Raw genomic sequence first — 25,122 nt, 5'->3', positions numbered from 1 at the left:
TCGATTTGAACAGTTCAAGTGTCCACATGAAGTTTTTTGAGCCCTTTAGCTAATGACACCGGTCTTACACTCAAACAATCATCCGTTTAAAAGATGGATACCTAAATCCAAAATGGTTCGTTTTCACAACATAACACATACTATAGTGTCCAACTCACAATACACAATGCTATTAGCCCCAGAGACACCTTGGCCACCTCAAATGGACCACACATCACATAATAATCCATTCACATCACACAATTAAGCAATCACGCTCAAAATAACCACCAAAGCCTCATTGGACAAAAACACAATGGGGTAAACAAAATTCAACACATCAATCAATTGGTTATTTTGATACTCAAAACACTTAATATATATATATATATATATATATAAATCACATATAAGCAACTTGGCCAAGCACACACCTAATCTATAACACCATTCTTGAACCAAGATATACACATTTATCACAAATTCATACAAATGATACCCAAATAATGTCATGTTCCTAAGTTGGCAATATTTAGTGACAATATTCGTTACAACATAAAAAGAAAAAAGGGAAGAACTATATAATGATGCTCTTCACTCTTTAAATACCCCTTCCTTCTCCTTGCCCCTATTAGAGCTTTCACTTGTAAAATATAATCACGGGGTGAGATAAACGTCTCAGTAACCAATATAACTCATTAAAGGATTATTACTACAAATAATCATGAAAAAGTATCGAAACCATACTAATAACAAACCATAATTATGAGATATATGTATCTCTTCTCAACAAAACACTAGTTTTATACTAGCATAATCATCTAACGACTGAACTCCAATGCTCCTTGACATGAAACTATAGGCTCTCCTGGTTCAACTACTTGTTGACCCAAGCACACTTTCAGTGGTAGAAATACCCGATCAAAGGTAATTTAACCCGTCTACGGACTATGGTTTTTCTCTCTTCACACACTTATGATAGAGGTGTCGTTAACTCCTAACCGCACCCTAATGGGTATTAGGGAGTTGCCAGACTGCACGGATGTCCCATGGTAACAGTCTCATATAATGCTGCATCAGATGTCCCATGGTGTCAGCCCGACTATATGAATTTTTCACTCACATATCTCCATACACACATATTTCCACATATCTTGGGTGAACTCCCACCTCCTATGATCATACTATTTTATAATTTTCACTACTTTTCATCACATTTTCACATCGCACTTATATACATAGTATATACATTTCAATTAGAAACAATAACCATTTACAAAACACTTTTTCATGCAAAAATCATTTACAATGTCAAATTATGCACAAAACCCTTAAAAACCACATCTTATCATTTAAAATTACTTCTATACAGTTATAATAGTTAATAAACACAATAAACTATATGGTTACCTCAACCTTTTGTCGCACAAAAAGGATTACCGTGGCTTAACGTTAGCTCTACATGTTCTATATGCACGATAAGACTTGAGCAACGCTCAATCTACACCAATAAGTGACAATTGTCAATTATCACTCTGGATAACTCTGAATTCACTAGGTTCTAAGTTCTTAAAATACTCAAATTCTTTTTCTTACAATACCAACCATTTCCGCACACTCTAACCATCCTATTAAACGTTCCAACATACCAAATTCGCTAATCAATGTTTAACATTGTCTCAAAATCCTCAAATTATACTTAGGGTTCGTCCAAACCTTACCAAAAATTATCAATCACCATAAAACTCATAAAATTAAGTTTAGAAGCTAGATTTAACTCCTCAAGATTTTAAATAAACCCATGGGTTCGGTTTAAACACAAGGGAACTGAAATCAAAGCCCCCATTACCCCAAATGTTCAGATTTTTGCATAAAAGAGGGAGAAGAGAAGATGTACAACTTATCTAATGGTGATTTAAGCTTCAAATGCCCTCAAAGTAGCCTAGGGATCGTGCCCTAGTATACCAAAAGCTTTTCTCCATCACTCTCTTGGTATTTGTCTTTTTCTCTTTGTTTTCGATTTGTTTTTTGTATTTGATAAGTGCAAATTTTGCATGTGCGCCGCAGTGCATGGCATAGAAAACTCCACAAAATTTTTAAACTCCCTTCCGTGTCATGGCCTACTTGAATCTCCACCTAGTTCTCTTCTAAGGCTGTCCAAAGATTCAAAAATCATATTAGTCTCCATAAACCTCACTAAATAACAATTTATCTAAATTGACCAAATTACCCCTTGGAAACACTGATAATTACTAATGAGAGAACTTAGAATATTACATCTTGCATTTTGAAGAATCTGAATGGAGGAGAGGAAACTATTGTGGTGTGTACAATGGAGGTCACAGAAAACATGTTATAAAACATCATTTGTTAGAATCTATGTTTAAAGTTAAAAGGCATTAATTTATAAAATCATAAAAGTAATCAATTTCATTATACATAATTTGTCCATGAGAAGAAAATAAAGGTACTGACTCTGAAAAATGAACAAATTTATAAGGACCGCAACTAATTTAACTCTTTTTTTTTTTCTGTCTACGTGAGATAGTTAAAAATATCTTATAATATAAAACTAAATACATACCATTCTTAAAAGACAACACGGTCTAATTTCTTGATCTCTGGGCAACAAGACCCCTGTCATTACAAAATACACAGTATGTTTAAGCACAATAGTCAAATATTCAGTTTGACTCTCATAAATTTAGTGCCTTTCTTAGAATTTCCGTTAAAACAATCTTGCAAGTATGTACCAAAAATGCATAATGTAATCCCTTTCTTCTTATAGGTGGTTCTCTTTCTGATTCAACATTCCAATTCCTTTTTTTTTTTTTTTCCATTTTTCTTGTTCTTGAGAAACAGTGGCCTTTCTCTTCCTAGGATGAAAAGAATTGAATCAAACAGCTGAAGGTCATATGAGCATTACAAACAACAAAGGTCCTTGAGGTTGGCACAAACATTTTCTTATTTAGTCATTCAATTTGTGTTTATAAATAGCTTTTTATACTTGATCATAGTCTAATAACGAAAGTTGTAGGCAAAACCGTTAATTTGAGTGGGTCGAGTTCATTCGGATCGGACTCAATTCAAGCTAAACTTATTCGTATTAAGCTTAAAATATCCTACCATATAAAAGAAACTCATATAGCCAAGTTTAACCTTAATGTCTCGGGTTTTTTTGGGCTGGCCAAAATACATGTATTGTTGAATATTATTTTATTTTATTTTTTATTTTTTATATAATTTTAATTTTTATTTTAAAAAAATTAATATTTTTAATTTTTATATTATTTTATTAATAATAAAAAAGAAATTTTGAGCCCATTCAGGTTCAAGCTTGGCTTAAATTTCTTCGAGTTTATTCAGGCAATCCAAATAAACCCTAGAGTAAAATACTTTGAAGTTTTTTTTTTTTACCAACATAAATACTTTGAAGTTTGAATAACTGAATAAATTTTGGAATCTGTCTTTTTGTTTTCTTAATCTGCATGAAAATTGTCAGAAACACATTTTATAAATAGAGCAAGAGTATTTACTAAATGTACCACCCTTTTAATTACAGATTTACCTTTTAGCGCGTTTCAAACGAAACAAACAAATGTGTAAAGTATTATGTTTACAAATAATTCTGAAAAAATTTGGGTCAAACACAAAACTAAATACCCTTAATTTGAATTCTCAAATTCTTTATTATTATTAATAAAATTAAATTAAAATTAGATAAAAAATAATAATATTAATTTTTTAAGATAAAAATTTAATTAAAATTAACTTAAAAATAAAATAAAATTTAACAATTTAGATAATTGAGCTAGTCCGAATAAGTCTAAGAGGCAAATGTGTCCTTTTATAAAAATTAATAGATAGCTATATACCATTGTTAATTTAAGGATATTAAAAGTATTAAAAAAAGTTTTTTAGTATTTTTATACTTTATGTTTGCTTCTTTTTTAATGAACATTAGTTAAATTTATTGAAATGGGGATTATTGAACTCATTAAAATAAGTTTATAAGTATTTTTACACTTTTGTTTACTTAAAAATATTGCAGTTGTTTTTGAAGAAAAAGTTGTAGTGTATTTTCGCTCTTTAACAATTTTTTTTAATTTCTTTACAAGATAAGTTAAAAAATGTAAACTAATTTATGTGAATTAAAATTTAAAACTCGTGTGTGTATATATTTATATATATAGATATATATAATTTTTTTGTTAAAAATGTTAAAAATGTTAAAAATGACTTCTAACTAAAAGTTTTTTCTTAATTCTGATAAAATGTTAAAAATGACTTCTAACTAAAAAACATAGAGAGTAATTTTAAATACTTTCAGTTTTAAATGTAGAAGCTAGTTAACTAATTTGCATATTAAAAAAGCTACTCTCTTGCATTTTGATGCATTTTGAAGAATCTGAATTGAGAGGAAACTGTTGTGCTGTATATAATGGAGGTCACAGAAAACAATGTGTTACAAAACATTTTGTTAGAATCTATATTTAAAGTTAAAAGGAATTTTATAAAATCTTAAAAGTAATCAATTTCATTGTACATAAATTGCCCATGAGAAGAAAATAAAGGTGCTGACTCCAAAAAATTAACAAATTTTTAAGGACGTCAATTAATTTTAACTATTTTTCTATTTATGTGAGATAGTTAAAAACATCTTATAACATGAAACTAAATGAATACCATGCTTAAAAGACAACACAGCCTAATTTCTTGATCTGTGGTCAACAAGACCCTGCACAATAAAATGCACATTATTTTTCAAGCACAACAGTCAAATATTCAATTTGACTCTCATAAATTTAGTGCCTTTCATATAATTTCAGTTAAAACAATCTAGCAAGCATGTACCAAAAATTCAAAATGTAAATCTCTTTCTTCTTATAGGTCGTTCTCCTTCTGATTCAACATTCCAATTCCTGTCCCCCCCCCCCCAATTTTTCTTGTTCTTGACATACAGTGGCCTTTCTCTTCCAAGGATGAAAAGAATTGAATCAAAACGCTGAAGGTCATATGAACATTACAAACAACAAAGGTCCCTAATGTTGGCAAAAACATTCTTATTTAGTCATTGAATTTGTGTTTAAAAATGGCTTTCTATAGTTGACCATAGTCTAATCATGAAAGTTGTAGGTAGAGCCAATAGTAGGCCGGCCTATTCGGATCGAGCTCAATTTGGATTGGGTTTATTCAGATCGAGATTAAATATCTTACCACATAAAAGAAGCCCATATAGTCAAACCCGACCCTAATCCATCAGATTGTTAAATATTATTTATTGTATTCTTTATTTTTTATCTAATTTCAATTTTTATTTTAAAAATTAATATTTTGAATTTTTATATTATTTTATTCATAATAAAAAAGGAATTCAAGTATTCAGGCTAAACCCATTCAGATTTGGGCTTGACTCAAATTTCTTTAGGTTTATCCAGACAACTCGAATAAGCTTAAAGAAAAGAATATCTTTAAAACTCTCAAGCCTGGCTCCAAAATTTTTCAGGCTTATTTGTACTGGCCCATCTAGCTTAGCCCAATTACCATCTCTAGTTAAATGTGACTATAAATCTAATTATCAAATAAAATTAGAACCATGGAAAAGCCACCAGGCCAAGGTGCAATTCTTAGCAAACCATCAACAATATTTGTTCAGTCAAATATAGATTCAGTCAAAGAAGTCATACAATGATTAACAGGTCCATTAGACTGCACGACACAAGCAGAAGTAGCAAAAAGGTATTGGCGTGAAGAGGACAATATCTAAACTCCATGAGAGGAGGCAATATACAAGACCTAAACTTGAGATAGTTAAACCCTCTTTTCATTGTAAATCAATTGTATCACACAATCACCACTATAATTTTTCAGCCTCTAAGTCAAGAGATTCTAGCTTTCCTTCAAGTCCCATACCATGGAATTCAAATCATATACCAAGTCCCAAACCCCTTCAACAATTTTTTTCTCGATTAACTATTTTGGAAGAGAAAGAAGAGCCTGCAATAGCTGAACTAAACATAGAAGAAGAAGAAAAGGCTATCAAAGAGAGTTTTATTTGCATCCATCTCCACGGTCGAAGTCTAAGTCAGGATACACTAAATCAGAATTACTTTGTTTTCCCTTGTACCCCATAATACTAGTGGGAGAGTATAATTTTAACCATCCCCAAGTCTCTAGTTTGTATCTTTCCAATCTTCAGACTCCAGATATCATGCCATCATATGGCCAAAGTACTTTGAAGTTTGAATCAGTGAATAAATTTTGGAATCTGTCCTTTTGTTTTCTCGTGCTAATCTCACCTACAAGTATTTAAGTAAATACTTTACTGGTGTTACAACGGAAGAAAAAGACGGGCAATTTGGCTAAATTTGAAAATTGAATCAAGCTTTGAGACATATCGAATGTCACATGAACCTTCATCAACAATCACTACCATCTCAAGATCAAGATAGATGCAGAAATAACAAACATTGCCGTGAGAAAACAATAAAATGTCCCCAGACAACTATCCTCCCAAAATGGGATGGAGAGTGAAATATGAGGAACAAGTTTTACCATCCATAACCTTCTTTTATATACTCCCTTCATTCAGTTACATAAGGTACCTTCCAAAAATAAAAAAATTAATCCAAAAATCATAAAGTGCCTAATCAGAATATCAAATGATGTCACAGTTTTATCCCTATAATTGTCAAGGCTTTCTCGCAATTTGACAAAAGCATGATGAGGTTCTCTTTAATTGATAAGGGTACAATTGAAATATCGGGATATTTTTGAACAAATAAAGAAATCTAACAAATTTTCTTAATTTTCTTGAAAATTGTCTAGAAAACCTTGTATAAGGGACTGGAGGGAGAATTTATTAATTTTACCACCGTTAAATTTCAGTTTTAGTGCATTTCAAATGAAACAAATAAATGCATAAAGAACTGCTTTGCATTGTTGGCAGGGGAAAAAATCTGTTTTATAGTAGCTTCATTATAATCAAGCCACCAGCTTGTACCTAATGATAATAACAATAAGAGATTAATCTAATAATTGAACAGTTCACCTTACCGCTTCCACAAGATCTGTGATTTCAGAGTCCACAAGTCCAGACCCCACTCACTTTAAACCATCTTTTAACTCAAAAAAAGTTATGGTTCCACCGTTTTCTGTGTCAATCATCTTGAATAACTCCTTCAATCCAGCAATTTCTTCCCCAGAGCGCCTCTCGGCAATAACCTAGGATTAAGATAGATGGTCAATGTAATAGTCTGAAAACATAACCTCCCGAAAAATATGACATGAATTACTTAAATTTCCCAGCAAAGATAGAAGTTAAAGGAATTCCAAACACAGATGGAAAAAAAAGAAGAAAAAAAAAGAAGTTTAACGCATATGAGTTAAGTACCATGTAAGGTATCTGGATTCAGACAAATCAACCAGTTGATTTGAAAAGTTCATTGCTTGCTGTCTAGCTGAATGTTAATAAAGGCATTTTGAAAAATGTTTTCACCGCAACCAGAAGATAAGCAATTTAAGTATTTTTAACATATTATTAGCACATAAATACCATTTAACTTCAGTAGAAAGGTAATAGAAAGTCTTATTGATGTAAGACACACACACATTTGCACATATCTGAACAAAGGGAGAGAGTAGGGAGAAATAGAAACAGAGAGGGAGAAATGAGAATGAAGAACAGAACAATAGGGGGAACAAGAGAGGGAGAGGCAGAATGCAGAGAGAGGAGGAAGGCTACAAGAAAACTCAATCAAAATATTTCATTCATCAATCATCCTTACAAGAGCAAAGTCTTCTCTATTTAAACTAAAGCTATAATGCCTAATAAAGAAACCTTAATAACATCTCCATATAAAGTCAATGTTAAGATTTCCTCTTACAAAATACTAAAATAACATAACGGAAACATATTAAAATAATACAAAAAAACTTATTTCTTTCTAGAATAATAATAATCTACTAACTTAGGTTTCTTCAAAATACATTATTCTTATATTTCATCATTTCTCCCCTGCTTGATGGAACTCTCCACTAGAGAGTAAAGAAGTTGATGTAACTCCACTAGAGCGCGATGCAAGGAATTCCTTCCAATAGCAACTAATTTGGAGATCCTTCCCAATATACAAGGTAGTGGAAAATGAGACCATGTGGAGAGTAAGCAATGTGATCATAATGATTTGGAAAACCTTCCCAATGAACAAGGTAGTTGTAGAGGTTGTTATCAAATGGAAAAACAATATGTTCCTTCATAACCAAAACAACTTTTGCAGCAAATGGTGTTGCGCATAGATGATTGGAAGTAGGAATCTGACAAAGTTGAACACTCCTCCTGTCAAGATCCCCTAACTTGATAAATCTAAGGCCTGTAACTCAAAATCTTTGGCCACCAAATTCAAACCTTGATTCAATTTAAGATTCATGCCTTCATGTTTCTCTTTATTACTTATATATTATGCACTTATTTTGTTATTTATAGATCATAGATTATAGATATTAAACAGGTAGATGTTAGCTTAATATATGAATAGCAGATAGTTATAAGCCTAAAAAGGTGGTACCCCACTAAACAAGATGTACAAAGTAACCCCAAAACTTCACACATTTGACTTAGTGATAGAAAATATAGGAAGCATTATTCTAGAAAAAAACAAGTTTTCTTTATGTTCATTTAATATTTTGCAAGGGAAATCTGAAACCTCACTTTATATGGACATGGTATTAAGGTTTCTTTTTGTGTTATTTTGTTAGAAGGGAAATCTGAACATTAGCTTTATATAGAAAAGTGATTAAGATTTCCTTAATAGGTAGGAAAGTTAGTTTAAATAGATTATCATGCATTTGTAATCGGACACCCTTGATGAATGAAATATTGCAATTGAGTAGTCAAATAGCTTCTCTCTCTCTCTCTGTGTTTTTGCCTCTCCCTCTCTTGCTCTCCCTATTTTGTTCTTCATCTTCTTCATTTCTCCCTCTTTATTTCTGGTTTTTTCTACTCTTTCCCTCTATTCAACCCTGTGCAAATGTGTAAGAGCATGTATTACATAAATTTGGTATCAGAGTCAGGTTTATACCTTCCTTGGTTGTTTCCGTTACTTGAAAATCATAGAAAATTTGCCTAAAAACCTCAGACCCTCTATTTCACACTGCCTACCCAGAAACCCCCACTTCCAAACATCAGACCACTAAAACCACCACCACCATGTTCGAGAGGAGGAATCCGGTCAGAACATGAAGTCTCGCCTCTTCCTCATCCGCATGCACCTCCACACGCCAATGGAGTGTCCTATGCATGGTCTTCACACACCCCACGCACCGGTGAAACCGCCTACACATGACTCCACACGCTGACGTGAATAGCGCCAACAATCTTATTTTTTTGCATTTTTAGGTGCTTTCAACTTAAGGGTCCCAAATCATTAGTCAAAGCATTATTTAGGGTAAAAGTATAACTTCTAAGCTTTTAAAGCTTTATTGGTAAAGCTATTGACCCTCTCATTTACCTTACTTATATGGTTATTAGTAGGAGGTTGTTCTACCTTTTATGCTTCATTTAAAATCTTTTGTTTGGTCCTTTTTTAGCATGCAATTTAAATTTTTAAATTGAGTTTAGATTAATATTCTAAAAAAATATATTTTTATTTAATTGATCATTATCATTATTAATTTGTCACTCTTGACAACATTGTTCCCAACCTAGGACACACTTACCTCACACACAGTTCAACCCTATACCAGGGTTAAGAAATTAGTCAAAGTTTTAACAGTTTCCTTGTGAGGTTACTGACCTTCGAAGGTTACTGTGAACACTTCACTCAGGTTGTTACCTCTTTAACATACAATCCTCAAGGAATTTTAAATTTCCTGAGGATTAGTTTTGTTAAAAAGGAACTTCACCTTTTTTAGGTGAAGACAACTTGGGAACCTTTTCCTTAAGGTTTCTAAAACCATCCTAAACCCATGCACTTTAAAATACCACTCTTGTCATTGTATAACTATTCGTGATTTATATGACAAGCAAGCCTTGCTTGACCAAGAAATTACTGTCCTTAAATTTGTCATGGCCAATAACTTTCAAATCACCTAAAATCACATTAAGGAATCTGAGAGGACTCAAAAGGCATATGTGGACCAACAAATTGATGAACTTAAGGAAATCATGAATAGTAAATTTGAAGAGATTATGGTTACAATTCAGTTGGAATACAAACATGATACAGGAAAGGTAACTAAAGGGTTGTTAGAAAGATCAATATTCAAAGGAGAGCCAAGTTTCAAGAATTAGACCCTCTCCTCGTGAACTCATCAATAATCAATTTGAAGATTTCGATGATACTTGGGATGGTCAAGACCACAATGAACATCATCATAGACCACCTCAACCAATCCATCGAAATGGTAGAGAAAACTTTAAAGGGGTGCATGCCGATGACATCACCAAAAGGGTTAGAGTTAAGGCCCCTGAATTTGATGAAAGATTAAATGCCAGTGCTTTCTTAGATTGGTTAGCCAACATGAAAGACTACTTTGAATGCTATGACATGAGTGATACCCAACAAGTTCAATTTGCAAAGATGAAGCTTGTGGGTTCTGCGGGAAAATACTGACAAAATGTTCAAAAGAACAATGAGCGATAGGGATATCCTCTAATTAAGGTGTAGGATGAAATGAAGGCAAAGTTGAAAGTGAAATGTGAGCTGCTTCATTACAAGAGTCAATTGTACAAAAAGTACCTCAACTTGAAGCAAGTTTTCACTGCTTCTGACTATATATCTCGTTTCAATGGCCTTATGATTTGAAGTGATGTGGATAAAGAAGAATGGCGCACAATCACTAGGTTTGTTAATGGACTCCAACCATATATACAAAAGGAGCTTAAGCTGAACTTCCCTAAGTCTCTTGAGATAGATTACCATAAGACCTTAAAAGTAAAGTCTCTATTGCAATACTCTTTTGTTAGGTGTACTGACTTGCAGAACAATCAGTTTCGATAGGCAGGAAGTTCAAATCTGATAGAGCGACCATTTGGAACACCTACATCTAGACCTAACACATCCTCTGCACCCGCTCAAACAACTGGGTCCAAGAGTAATATCTCTAAGCTTATTGAAGCTCCCCACCCTAGTAACTCCCTTGTTAAGAGTTTTTGTTGTCACTGAAATAGTCACATTGCTTCGAAGTGTCGATAACGAGCTTTAATTATTGACTCACCTTTTAAGGATGAGGAGAATGATGCTGATGCTGACTTCGTTGTGAAACCAATTGAGTGTCCTTCAAATGTTGATGAAGACATCATCATTGATGAACATGGGTGTGAGACATGTCGAGTTGGAGTTATGAGATGCTTTTTGTCAGTCCCTCTGCCTGGTGATTCATGAAAGCAAACTAGTATTTTCCAAACCTTTATGAAGTGTGGAGGCAAATCTTGCAAGTTGGTGATTAATAGTGGGAGCTCTAAAAATGTGATTTCTAGTCAAGAAATAACCCAACTCAATCTCAAGAAAGAACTTCACCTAGAACCTTTTTGAGTTGTGTGAATCGACAAAACTTCTTTGCCAATCACTTAACATTGTCGCATTCCTCTGCAACTAGGTGACTATAAAGAAAAGGTTCTTTATGATATTCTCTTGATGGATGTTGCTCACATTCTATCAGGTTAACCTTGGCTTTATGATCACAATTTCATCAATCATTGTCAGGAAAATACATATACATTTAAGTATAATGACAAGACAATCTTGCTACGTCCTGCTAGGCCTAACACTAATGGTTGATATCTGAGTAAATCGAAAGGTACAAAGCCCAAAGGCCAAAGTTTCCACCTTTTAATAGAGAAATAGTTTGTGCGGAAAAGCAGAAACAATACACTTGTGCTTGTTCTAGTGTTTAAGATCTCGCAACGAATTGCTTCAATTACAACTACAAAAAACGCCTAGGGAACTGCAACAGCTCTTAAAAAGAATTTAGGACATCACCCTCAATGAGCTTCCATATGAGCTACCACCAATGAGGAATATCCAACATACGATTGATTTTACTCCAAGTTCACAACTCCTCAACCTAACACATTATAGGATGAATCCAAAGGATAGGGAAGAACTCAACCAACAAGTTAATGGACTATTGGAGAAAAGTTATATCCAACATAGTATGAGTCTTTATGCAACACCCACTCTTTTGACTCCAAAGAAAGATGGCTCTTGAAAATGTGTAAACGGCAAAGCCATTAATAAGATTACTATCAAGTGTAGATTTCCCATTCCTAAATTTGATAACATACTTGATTTGGTATCCAGATCTAGTTGGTTCTCGAAGATTGACCTTCAGAGTAGTTATCATTAGATCAGGATTAGACCTGGAGATGAGTAGAAGAGTGCCTTCAAAACGCAAGATGGATTGTTTGAATGGCTTGTCATGCAATTCGGGTTGTCAAATGCCCCAAGTACATTCGCGAGAGTAATGACTCACCTCCTTTGCTCATGCTTAGGAAAATTCCTGGTGGTATACTTTGATAACATGCTAGTCTTTAGCAAGTCTAAAGAGGAACACTTGGAATATCTTGAGTTAATTTTTCTCACCTTGCATTAAGAGTAGTTTTATGTTAACTTGCCTAAATACTCATTTCTTCATAATTAAGTCATGTTCTTGGGTTTTATAGTTTCTGAAAAGGATTTAGCAGCTGACCCTGAGAAAGTCCAAGCTATTCGAAAATGGCCTAAACCACAATCTCTCCACGAAGTACAAAGTTTCCTTCTTATGATAAACACTTCATTAGAAATTTCAGTACCATTATGGCTCATATCACTGACTGCTTAAAGCAAGACAAATTCGAGTGGACTTCTACAGCATCCTTAACTTTTCAGGATATTAACAAGAAGCTTTTTGAAACTCTAGTCTTGTCTTTATCGGATTTTACAAAGTGTTTCAAAGTTGTTTGTGATGCATCTAAGACAGGAATCGGAGGTATTTCAAGCCAAGAAAGTCACCATGTGGCTTTCCTCAGCGAAAAGCTCAATGAAGCAAAACAAAAATACTCTACTTATGATAACAAGTTTTATGCAACTGTGAGATCTCTTGAGCATTAAAAATACTATCTCCTTCCTCAACAGATTGTTCTTTACTCTGATCATCAAGCACTTATGTTTATCAACTCTTAGCAACACTTAAATGCTAAACATGCTAAATGGGTTGAGTATATTCAGGGATTCACTTTTATGGTCAAGCATCGTCTAGGAATAAAAAATAAAGTGGCTGCACTCTAAGCCGACAGATCAACTTGTTGCACACTGTGAGCGTTAGTGTTGCTAGTTTGGAAAACCTAAAGGAAGACTATGCTTTATGCCAGATTTTGGGATCATATACCAAGAAGTTAACAATGGTAACCGTCATGATCATGTTGATTTCATCCTTAAAGAGAAGGAAATTGTGCATCCCACGTACTTCTAGACGAGATTTTTTTGTTTGAAAATTACACGCCGGAAGTTTAGCTGGTCATTTTGGGATTAATAAAATTGTGACATTAGTCGAAGACATGTTCTATTGGTCTTCCCTCAAGCACGATGTGGCTCACATTGTGTCTCAATGTTAAACTTGTCAAACTTCTAAAGCCAGAAGACAAAATACCGGTTGGTACACTCCTTTGCCGATCCCTAAGGTGCCTTGGAAAGACTTGAGTATGGACTTTGTCTTAGGATTGCCTTGAACAACTAGAGGTTATGATTCTGGATTGGTTGGTGTGGATAGATTCTCAAATATGGCCCATTTTATTCCCTGTAGCAAGACTACAGACGCTTCTCGTCTTGCAAAACTGTTCTTTAAGGAGATTGTGCATCTGCATAGGTTACGTATTACTATTGTATCCGATACGGATGTTAAGTTTGTTAGCTACTTTTGAAAAACCCTATGAAAGCTTTTTTGGTACCCAATTAAAATTCTCTTCTACTTTCTACCCATAAACAGATAAACAAACTGAAGTTGCTAACCGAAGTCTGGGTAATTTGCTAAGAAATTTAGTCAAAGACAAGCTAAAGCATTGGGATATGGTTCTAACCACTGCCGAGTTTGCATATAATAATTCGGGAAATAGGTCCACTGGCAAAAGTCCTTTCTAAGTTGTTCAAGATTTTAATCCTAAACAGCCTATTGACTTTATACCAATCCTGTTGACATTTCACACTTCTGAATTTGCAGAATCCTTTACCCATCGCCTTCATGAATCACATGCTGAAATTAGGCGCAAATTAGCAACAAGTAATGATCAATATAAATTATCTGCTAATAATCATCACCGATTTCAAAGCTTTAATATAGGTGACCATGTTATGGCTCGAATTCGTCCAAAACGTTATCCTAAATACGCTTTTAAAAAGCTACATGCTTGAGCTTCTAGACCTTTCACATAACAAAGAAATTAGGACCTAATGCTTATCTTTTAGAATTGCCTCTTGCTATGGCTATAAGTCTAATTTTTAATATGGAGGATCTTATGCCTTACTGAGGAACTTTTGAGCCTCCCCATTTGCTTTTTGATGATTATACAAGTACTCGACCTCCGCAAGTGCCAATTCTGCTATTGCTACCTATCTTATTGCCAATGGAAGAAATTGAAACCATTATGGATGACCAAATTGTCCTTACCTTTGAGGGACCCTCCACCATTATTTGGTTTGTTGAAAGGGTTGTTCAAATGAAGATGCCACCTAGATCTCAGAAACTAAGTTTAGCCAACTTGATCCTGCCCAGCTGGAAGCCTATCAACTCCCTACCTCCCAAAGGAGAGTTCTTTGACGCAAGGAGAAATTGATAGAAAATATGGGAAGCATTATTTGTTAAGATAGAAAGAGATGAAGAGAGAAGAAGAAAGATAGGTAGACAAGAGGGAGAGAACAAAGGAAAGTTATTGGAAGAGACTTTTCTAATTAGTGCATTTCATTACTGAAGATCAACAACCATCACGCATCTGGACGTAAGGTATTTACAAGGCTGGACTATTAAGACTAAATAACTGAGTAACAAAACCGAAATAACATTTATACCCCTGTCCCAATAATTCTTATATTCTCCTAATATTTTCATATCAATACTCCCCTCCACAACATCCTTGCCCTCAAGGATCAACAAGAGAAAAATCTGGAAACTGCTTTTGAAATTTAAATTGAGACAACCATGTAGCTTCCTCATCTAGCAAGCCTTTCCACTAAACTAAGACTTCAGTAATAATCCTTCCTTTCTTCCTTCCTACTCGCTTGTTCAGCATTTTCTCAGGAAATAACAAATCTGGAATTTCTGGCCATTCATCAGGTGGAGGTCTTTGCTTCACTGATGGGTCAAGGCATAACTTGAGGAGAGAAACATGAAAAGTGGAATGGATTCTAGAACTAGGAGGTAATTCCAGTCTGCAAGCAACGTTCCCTATCCTCGAGCACTTTATAAGGCCCAAGGTACCTTGGTGCTAGCTTTTGAGTGCTTCTAGAGGCAATAGAGATTTGTCTATAAGGCTGTAATTTTAAAAACACCCATTGACCTTCTTCAAACTCTATTAGATCTTTTCAAATCAGCCATTTGCTTCATTAAACTCGCTACCCTATGCAAATGATGCCTTACACTCCAAACATGCGTTCCCTTGCCTCAAAACTCCTATCCACAGCTTCAACAATTGTTGTTCTAGGCAAATAAGGAATATATAGAGGAGGTTTCTACCTATAAAGTAATTCATAGAGAGTAGCCTTGATGGAAGTATGAAAACTAGTATTATACCACCATTCAGCAAGTGATAACCATTTACTCCATTCTTTAGGATTCTCCCAACACATACAACGTAGATAAGTTTCCAAACATGAATTAAGCACCTCGGATTGACCATTGGTTTGAGGATGGTAGGAAGAAGTAAGCTTTTGCTCCACTCTAATCACCTTGAGGAACTCCTTCCAAAAACTACTAATAAACACTGGATCCCTATCACTTATCACTTCAACCGAGGCTCCATGCAATCTATATATATTATCCAAGAATGCTTGAGCTAACGTAGAAGTTGAAAATGGGTAAGATAGAGCCATAAAATGGGCATACTTGCTCATTCTATCCACTACAAACCCGAATGACTTCTTTCCCACCTGATTTGGGGAACCCTTCGATAAAATCCATGGTAACACTCTGCCACACCTTACTCGGAATTGGTAGTGGCTGTAACACTCCCAAATTTGCTACTGTTTCATATTTACAGTGGGTACAAGTGTCACAATTCTTGACAAAATCCTGCACATTTCGTAACATTTTCTTCCACCAAAATAACCCTTTGATTTTTTGATATGTGGCTTGTATTCCTGAGTGTCCCCCTTCAGCACTAGCGTGTAACCATTCTAGAATAAATTGCCTCAAAGCTAGACTTTCCCCCACCACCAATTTCCCATTTCTTCGAAGGAATTTGCCATCCCAAGAATAGGCTTTAATACTGCCATTTTGTCTCTGTAATTTAGAAATAAGGCCCTTGAGATTTGGATCCAACTCCCAACTCTCCTCAAGCTTGTGTAATAATTTTGGAGATGATATATCTAAAGCCATTTGAAGTAATTGAGGTCGTGAAAGTCAAGAAAGAGCATCCGCAACCGTGTTATCATTCCCCTTTTCATAATGAATTTCGTAGTCATACCCCATTAACTTTGTAACCCAATACATCTGAAAAGGGGTCTTCAACTTTTGACCCAGCAAAAATCAAAGGCTTTACTAATCTGTTTTGATAACAAACTTCCTTCTTTCAAGGTATTGATGCCAATGCTCAACAGCTAGGACAACTGCCAATAATTCCTTCTCATAAACTGCAAGCTGGAGCTGTTTGGGACCCAAAGCCTTGCTGAAAAATGCAATGGGTTGATTTCCTTGAAGCAGGACAGCCCCAATTCCCTTCCCACAAGCATCCGTTTCCACTACAAAGTCTTAATTGAAATCTGGGAGAGATGAGACAGGTGCTAAAACAAGTATTTGTTTCATCTTCTTGAATGTGACAGCAGCTTCTTCATGCCACTTGAATGCATTTTTTTCAAAAGGTCCGTCAAGGGTTTGATTATTTGTGTCCATACCTTTTGATAAACCTTCTATAGTACCCAGCAAGCCCTAAAAAGAACCTCAGTTGTTTAAAAGTAGTTGGTGTAGGCCAATCCACCACTGCTTGAATTTTCCAAGGGTCAATAGCCACTGGTCCATTACTAATTATGTGACCTAAGTATTCCACCTTTTGTTGGCAAATGTACACTTGCTCCTCTTGATGAAATAATGATTTTTGGGCTATAAATTAAAATGTCATCAAAGAAAACAAGAACAAAGTGGCGCAAGTAAGGTCTAAAAATAGAGTTAATTGCTCCCTGAAATGTTGCAGAGCATTGGTTAAGCCAAATAGCATAACCAACCACTCATAATGACCCGAGTGAGACCAGAAGGCTGTTTTGAATGTGTCTTGAGGCTCCATTTAGATTTGATGGTATCTAGCACTCAAATCCAGCTTGGTGAACCATCTAGCTTCCCTCAATTCATCCAATAACTCTTCCACAAGTGGAAAAGAATATCTATTTTTGATTGTCTTCTTATTAAGCTCATGGTAGTCGATAAACGTGCGCCATGAGCCATCCTTCTTTTTTACCAACACAATAGGTACAGCAAAAGGGGAGCTACTCTCTTGTATCACTCCTGTAGCTAGCAACTCTCCCATCATTTTCTCAATAAGATCATTTTGGGTAAAAGAATAACGATAAGGCTTGAGATTAATAGGATCTGTCCCTTCCTGTAAAGGAATAAGGTGATTATGACCCTTCTTAAAAGAGGGCAGACCTTTAGGTTCATCAAAAAGATTGTTAATTAAATTCTTCCAAAAGGTCACCAATAGCCTCTAGAATTGTTTCTGCTGGTTGCACAGCAAGGATTTGAGACTGAAACTGACTATTTTCTACTAATTGGAGTAGAAATAATTGGCATCCATCTCCATTCTTAATTTCCAACTTGTTGGAATCAACCATTTGCCATTTTGATGCAGGTTGTGCCTGCAAAACACACATTTTCCCATCATTCCAAAAATACATAGTAGCAGAAATATAATCCCAAAAGCATAATGAAGGCTTTTAAGCCATTCCTAGTCCAACACAATATCGTAAGTGCGTATTTTCATTATCCTAAGGTCTCTGCCAAAGTCTTCTCCTTCCATCTTCCATTTAAATGCCTTCCAGATTCCATATATTTTCAATTTTCCAGCCCCTGCAACTACTGCATCAACCATCCATCTTCTTCTTCACTCCAACCCAGCTTCTTTGCCAAATCATAATCAAGAAAATCATGGTTGCTTCCATTATCTATGAGAATTTGGATAGGTCTCCTTCCCACATATCCTTGAAGTCTCAGAATTCATACTAACTTCACCCTCAATGGCATGAATTGAAATTTGATGACATTCAGGAGGAATTTCTCGTTCATCAGGGTCTGTATCATTAGGTTTCAGCTCCTCTTCCTCAAGATTTTCATCAAGCTCAATTAATTACAATTGCATCTTGCCTCTTTGAGGGCAATTATGGCCTCTAGAAAAATTTTGACAGTAAAAGCAGAGGTTTTGTGCTCTGTATTCTGCCTCCTCCTTTGGTGTTAATTTTACGGGAATTTTAATCCCAGAAATAAATTGGCAAGAAGATGAATCTTTTGCTGTGTTAGACCCTGTGCTTTGTGCGACTGATGATTTTGAGGTTGGCCATGTTGTTTTAATTGTGTTTTGGTGAGACTCATCACGTGAGAAGCTCTGTTTTGGTGCTGCCCAGGTATTTGCAGAACACAAAGGTGCTGAGGATGTCGTAATGTTGCTCTGCAATGCGTAGGACACTTTTCTTGAGCACGTATCTAGACGTAGGGTATTTATAAGGCTGGACTATTAAGACTAAATAACAGAGTAACAGTACCAAAATAACATTTATCCTCCTGTCCCAACTAATTCTTATATTCCCTAATATTTTCATATCATTATTCTAGGAAAAAAAAATAAGTTTTCTTTATGTTAATTTAATATTTTATAGGAAGAGAAATCTGAAACCTAACTTTATATGGACATCTCTCTCTCTCTCTCTCTCTCTCTCTCTCTGCGTTTCTGCCTCTTCCCCTCTTGCTCTCCCTATTCTGTTCTTCATCTTCTTCATTTCTCCCCCTTTATTTCCGGTTTTCTCTACTCTCCCTCTATTCAGCCCTGTGCAAGTGTGTGTGTGTGTTACATCACTAAGGTCCATAATGCTTGCGTAACACCTCTGGTGCAACATGGTATGGGCTCCCACAGCATCAGAAAAGGCTTCACTGGGAAATTATAACACTGGGTTAGACATTCAAAAAAATGTCTTTTTGTTGATTTTCACAATGGCTGAAATGAAGAGAGGAAAAATCAACAGTGTAACCTCTAACTATAAGAGAAGACTATTGCTTCTTATTCAATTTTCAATAACTGCTCACATGCTGCTATACATTTTTCCTCCTCATGATTAGCACTTGGAACTTGGAACTTAATCTATACTGACTGGGAACTCCCATTGAAAATTTCTGGACTGTGAATAAGAGATAGACTTGGGAAAAGTAGTCAGTAAATACACTGAGCTACAGTATGTCTTATTTATAATTGCTTATACAAGACAAAGGAATAACGAGTAATAATGACAAAAGATATATACTGATCTGCCTAATAAGAGGCTGGTCAGCCCTAATACCATACAACAAATACAATATATATTTTGATTCTCAACATAGACAAATTACTGCTGCAACTAAAGGGTTCAAGCAAGCACTGGAAGAAGGAAGCATGCCCAGAGTATTAAAATATATTAGAATCATTCAAACAAAGATCAACAAATAGCAAATAATTAGTCTATAATAAGTGTAAAGATGTTTATTCAATTTATTTTTGCAGGATTCTTAGCCCAGATGTCATTCCACTCCCTATCAGATTTCAGTAGTAGAAAATTACTTGTACAGGACATCAGGAACCATTACTCTGCTCGATTGAAATTGATGCATGGAGAAAAGAACTGAAATTTGAACCCAAATTATGAACCCTTTATAATGAGCAGCGTAATGCTACTCTCTCAGATTGATCAGAATTCACCAAGGGAAAGATTACATTCTGCCAGAGAACTCGAGTCACTGAAGCAACCATTCCCAGATTAACCAGGACCCTTTGTTGAGGCGACAAAAGAAGAAGAAAACATCCGAGGACAAAAGGATCTAAGCCAAATGCACTCCAATTTAGCAAAGTGGAAGTTAACACAAGAGAATAATATAATCATTTCATTTTGTGCCGTCAATAAAAAGTATTTTGATGGACAATGAATTTGATTAAGGAATGGGCCTTATAATATTGAATATGCCTCCAAACAGATGGTTATTGCCTCTATTTTCTGCTTCAAAATGCACCCCCAAAAAAAAAAAAAAAAAAACAGCATACAAATGTGGCAATGTGATCGTAGGATAAATCAGCAAATAATTACCTGCTTTTACAGTTTGAAATGATGGCACCATATTTAAAAAATCCTGCCAATGTAATGGCCCAAGGACTATAAATAATTATTCAATAATGCCCAAGATGTCCAAATATGATACAAGAAAAGATAAATAAGCTTATGTATCAACCTGGCTTGCAGAAAACAGAAACTGAAATCAGCGGGCAAGTTTAGCATCCTCTTCAATGCTATCGAACAAGTTCTCTAGGTTGAGGTCTCATGCATGACCCCAAGAGAATGACAAGATTCAATAAACTCAACAATGGTCCTAAAAGTTGATCATTCTTATGTCTGATTCCCCCTTTTGCTGATCATAATCTAATTTTCATTTGTTGACCATAGTTTAATCATGAAGGTTACAGGTGAATGTAAGTCTAATTATCAAATAAAAAGGAATCATAGAAAAGCCGCCAAGCCAAGGAACAGCTGGTAGCAAAGCACTAAAAGCATTTGCTCAGACAAACACAGATTCATTCAAGGAAGTTGCACAGTGGTTAACAAGTCCAAGACTGCCCGGCATAAGTAGAAGTAGCAGAAGGTGTCGATGTGAAGAGGACAATCCCCAGCTGCGTTAAGCTAAAATTCAATTGGTTCTTTAATTTGTTGATCTAGAGTATATAGCGTAGTGTAAATAATACTTCTCTGGGGGTGGGAACAATCCCCAGCTGCAAAAACATTAGTTGTCCTATCAACTTCAATCCAGCTGCATCCCACTGGCTTTTTCATATCTTTGTTCCTCATCATCCTTCGGACCTCCATGACCCCATCCCATCTAGCATCTGCTGCATATATGTTCGACATGACAACATAATTTCCAACATCATCAGAATCAATTTTGAAGAGTTGATCTGCCACAGTACATCCCAATTCCACCTCATGATGGATTTTGCAGGCACCAAGCAATGTTCCCCACACATTTGCATTAGCTTTGCTTGGCATCCTAGCCACAAGAGCATATGCATCATGAACACGGCCACCTCGAGCCAGTAGGTCCACCACACAAGCATGTTGCTCCAGAGTTGGTTTGATTCCAAGGATTTTCTCTATTGAATAAAATATCTTCAGTCCTTCATCTACAAGGCCAGCATGACTACAAGCAGACAACACAGAAGTGAAGATAACATGATCTGGCTTGATTCCCAGGTTGAGCATATGAGAAAAAAGCCCAAGTGCTTCATCACTCATACCATGCATAGCATACCCACCAATCATTGCAGTAAACATAACCAGATCCTTATCATTGCTTGAATGAAAAAGCTTATTTGCACAGCCTATGTTGCCACATTTGGCATATGCATCTAAAAGGGCACCATTCAAGCGAATGTCATCAAAACAAGATCTGATAATATAACCATGACACTGGTTCAGCAAGTGTACTGATGCCATTTGCGTGCATACAGGAAGGAAGCTCATAATAGTCACTGCATCAGGTCTCATCCCTTGATCTTGTAACTCAGAGAACAGACAAAAAGCTTGCTCAGGAAAATCATTCTCAGCATATACTCGGACCATAAGATTCCAGGTGGTAATGTCTTTCTCAGACATGCCTTTAAATATCATATTTGCATCATGATGTGATCCTAAATCTACATAACCTGAAATCAGAGAATTGAATGTGACTAAATTTTTTCCCTCTGATAAATTCAGAAACATTCTGTGTGCATACTCCATGTTACCACATTTGGAATATGCATCAATTATCGCATTCCCAATTGTGGGTGCAGTACCACATCCCAGAAAGCCAGTCATAATTGAGTAGCTATGTATTTCTTTAACCTTTTCTATTTGCAAAAGAGAAGCACAAAAATTAATTACAGTCAATATCGTAACAGAATCAGGCCTAATTTCTTCTCTATGCATCCAACGTAACAAGCTTAAAAAGTTAGAACCACACCCCCACTCTCCAAAGGCATCAAGAATAGAATTCCATGAAATTATATCTTTCCTTGATATCATAAAGAATGTATTCAATGCTGCCTCCATATCACCGCATTTTGCATAGAAATTTACACAGGCATTTCCAACTGCTGTATCCTCAAAGAGGAAAGGGTTTCTAAAAACATATGCATGAATTTGTTTTCCCACCTCTAAGTTTCTTAATTGAGCACACACAGGAAGGATGCTGACAATAGTTACAGAATCTGGCAATAACTCTGCACATGTCAAATTACCAAATATATGCAATGCTTTCAACCATTCACCATTAGAGGCATATCCGGCAATAATAGTATTCCAAGAAACCAAATCCCTTGCATCCATTTTCCAAAAAAGGTATTCTGCCTCTGCCATTTGGCCAACTTTTACGTAAAAACTAAGTAAAGAATTAGAGACAGAAATATCACTTGATAATTCAATCCGCTGCAGCATATAGGAGTGGATCTGTCTTCCAAAATGACGGGCAAATTTTCTATCAAATAAAGCACAAACAGGCAAAATACTTGCAATGGTTGAGTAATTTGGTTCCAAGGGTCCTTTAACCATCAAACTGAACAATGTGAATGCATCTTCCAAAAACTCATTCTCAGCAAGACCTGCAATCATTGCATTCCATGAAACAACATCTTTGTTAATAATGTTACTGAAAACAGCAAATGAATCATGAGACACCAGTCCACACTTTGCATAAAATGATACTAGAGCATTTCCAACAAAGGTGTCATTTTCAAATCCTGATTTGATTACATAAGCATGGGCGCTCCTCCCAACATCCAGATCCCTTGATCGAGCACATGTGGGAAGAATAGTAGCAATAGTAACAGAATTGGGCTTAGCCTCTCCTCTCACGTGCATGCTCCGAAACGTTCGAATCACATCATTGTCATGGTTCTTGGAACCAGAAAACCCAGATAAAACAATATTCCAAATAACAGGATCATTAGGACTCAGCTGATCAAAAAGCTTTTGGCAGTCATCAAATGCACCATATTTGGCATACATGTTAAGCAGTGCTTTGGAAGTGACCTGGCAAGTACCATGGCCCAGTTTGACGACAAAACTATGTAAAGCTCTGCCTAAGTTGCCAGCCAAAAGGGCAGTGCAGGACTTGAGAATGGCAGCAAATACCAGATGATCTGGTTTATAAACTATAGAACTCCGTAAGCACTGGAAGAGAAGCGTCAAGGCTTCTTTATGCCTAGTATCTATACATAAGCCCCTGATTATAGAATTCCATGCCTTGAAATCCTGTTGAGGCATGCCCAGAGGGAGCTACAATGGGACTTCAGGCAATGATAAAATATCACTAGTAGAAGCTGTCAGCAATCCGCTGAAAGTTATGAATTTTTGCATATTATAAAGAACTTCAGCATAACCATTTCTTCTTCTTCAATGAAACTAGCAAGCAAATAATAATACACAGACGACCTTCAACATGAAAAGACCCTGCATTCAGTTTGAATCAATTGTTCAAGGGATGATATAAAGAAGAATGTGAGAGAGAGAGCCAAAAAAAAAAAAAACTTTCCTTGCTCGCATTGTTGTAGCCATGGCGGCATTTTTCCTTCATGGCATCCACCAGATCATTAAAGGTGATGGAAGCATCTATTCTATGTCATTGGGTTCTCATACTACCCTCCAAAATCCATTTATCAAATCCACCGTATGTGTTTGATAAAAGAACATAATCACCATCGTGATAGAATCTAATTAGCTAATGGAATCACTCTTTTCCCTATATTTGAAGATCTTATCTTCCTTGTATATTTATACCTCAAATAGATTTACACAGTGAGCACTAAGATGAAAATGATAAAGTTGTGGGTTCTGTATGAGGATGCAACAAAGGAAGAGGAGAAAACTTACTGAACTAGTTCTAAGGCAACGTTTAGTTCCTCAATCTAAAAGAAAGCCTAGGAAAGGATACTAGTTTCTGGAAGTTGATGAGGTTGACAATAAGGACATCAAGACCGAGAGACTTCTGCTGAGGAGCGAGACAGGTTTCATCCCGGATATTGAGGAAAACCTGGTTCAGGCAAGAAAAACCTTATTAAATTGACCAAAATACCTATATTTTTTTACATTTTCCCAGAAGAAGCTCGGAATATATTTATACAGCCAAACCAAATGGAGAATTATGCACTCTAACTTACACTTTATTTGGATGGGAAGAAAAGTTGAAAGGAAAGAAAATAAAGAGAAGAGAAAACTAGAAGAAAATGTTGTCTTGAGATTTTATAATCCAAAACCACACAGCCATACATTGACACACAGTTGTAATGGATAAACAAAAAGTAATTTAGCATTGGGAATCATGGACAAATATCTATATGAAACAGAATTCCCTACCAAAGTTTCTAGCGATCAGGGATATAGAGTTGCATCAAGAAAAGAGATGAAAGAATACTAAAGATAATTTAGCATTTGGCCTACTATTATTTAAGGATCGAACTCCTTCCTAGTAGAGATTAATATATACTACACCAAATCCAAGAGCAGAATTTAACATCAATATAAACTAATATAGACTCCTTTCTAATATATACTACTAATATATACTCCAAGATTAAGATATAGAGTACATATATTCCTTCCTATCAGACCCAACATTCGGAATCAAAATCGAAGAGCAAAATCTAAGAAGGTACTTGAAGATTACACGAATGGTCAGGGCTGAGGAAATCAAGATCGAATATTA

The 25,122-nt window shown here is 35.5% G+C and overlaps 1 protein-coding gene across 12 annotated transcripts in view; it reads right to left on the bottom strand.

The window, feature by feature from the left end:
- Nucleotides 1-25,122, bottom strand: part of LOC129320077 (putative pentatricopeptide repeat-containing protein At5g08490) — a 59,676-nt gene that overhangs the window by 34,078 nt on the left and 476 nt on the right. For 2 of the 12 annotated variants that reach the window (XM_054965238.1, XM_054965236.1), the window contains exons 2-3: nucleotides 20,478-24,450; nucleotides 19,958-20,214 (exon numbers count right to left, since the gene is read on the bottom strand). In XM_054965238.1, the coding sequence (XP_054821213.1) occupies nucleotides 21,066-23,684 (2,619 nt within the window). In that variant the 5' untranslated portion in view covers nucleotides 23,685-24,450 and the 3' untranslated portion in view covers nucleotides 19,958-20,214; nucleotides 20,478-21,065. Of the gene's footprint in view, nucleotides 1-1,522; nucleotides 2,133-2,563; nucleotides 2,617-4,665; nucleotides 4,718-5,630; nucleotides 6,279-6,562; nucleotides 7,204-19,957; nucleotides 20,215-20,477; nucleotides 24,451-25,122 lie in introns of those variants that run through there. The other 10 variants (XM_054965232.1, XM_054965235.1, XM_054965227.1 and 7 more) reach the window with 9 other exon arrangements.

This window comes from Prosopis cineraria, unplaced genomic scaffold (genome assembly GCF_029017545.1).
Source record: "Prosopis cineraria cultivar Desert tree isolate PC_DT_omini unplaced genomic scaffold, ASM2901754v1 PC9, whole genome shotgun sequence".
NCBI classification, from domain to species: domain Eukaryota; kingdom Viridiplantae; phylum Streptophyta; class Magnoliopsida; order Fabales; family Fabaceae; genus Prosopis; species Prosopis cineraria.
The sequence above is the reverse complement of the archived record's forward strand: the minus strand, read 5'-3'. Positions and strand labels throughout refer to the sequence as shown.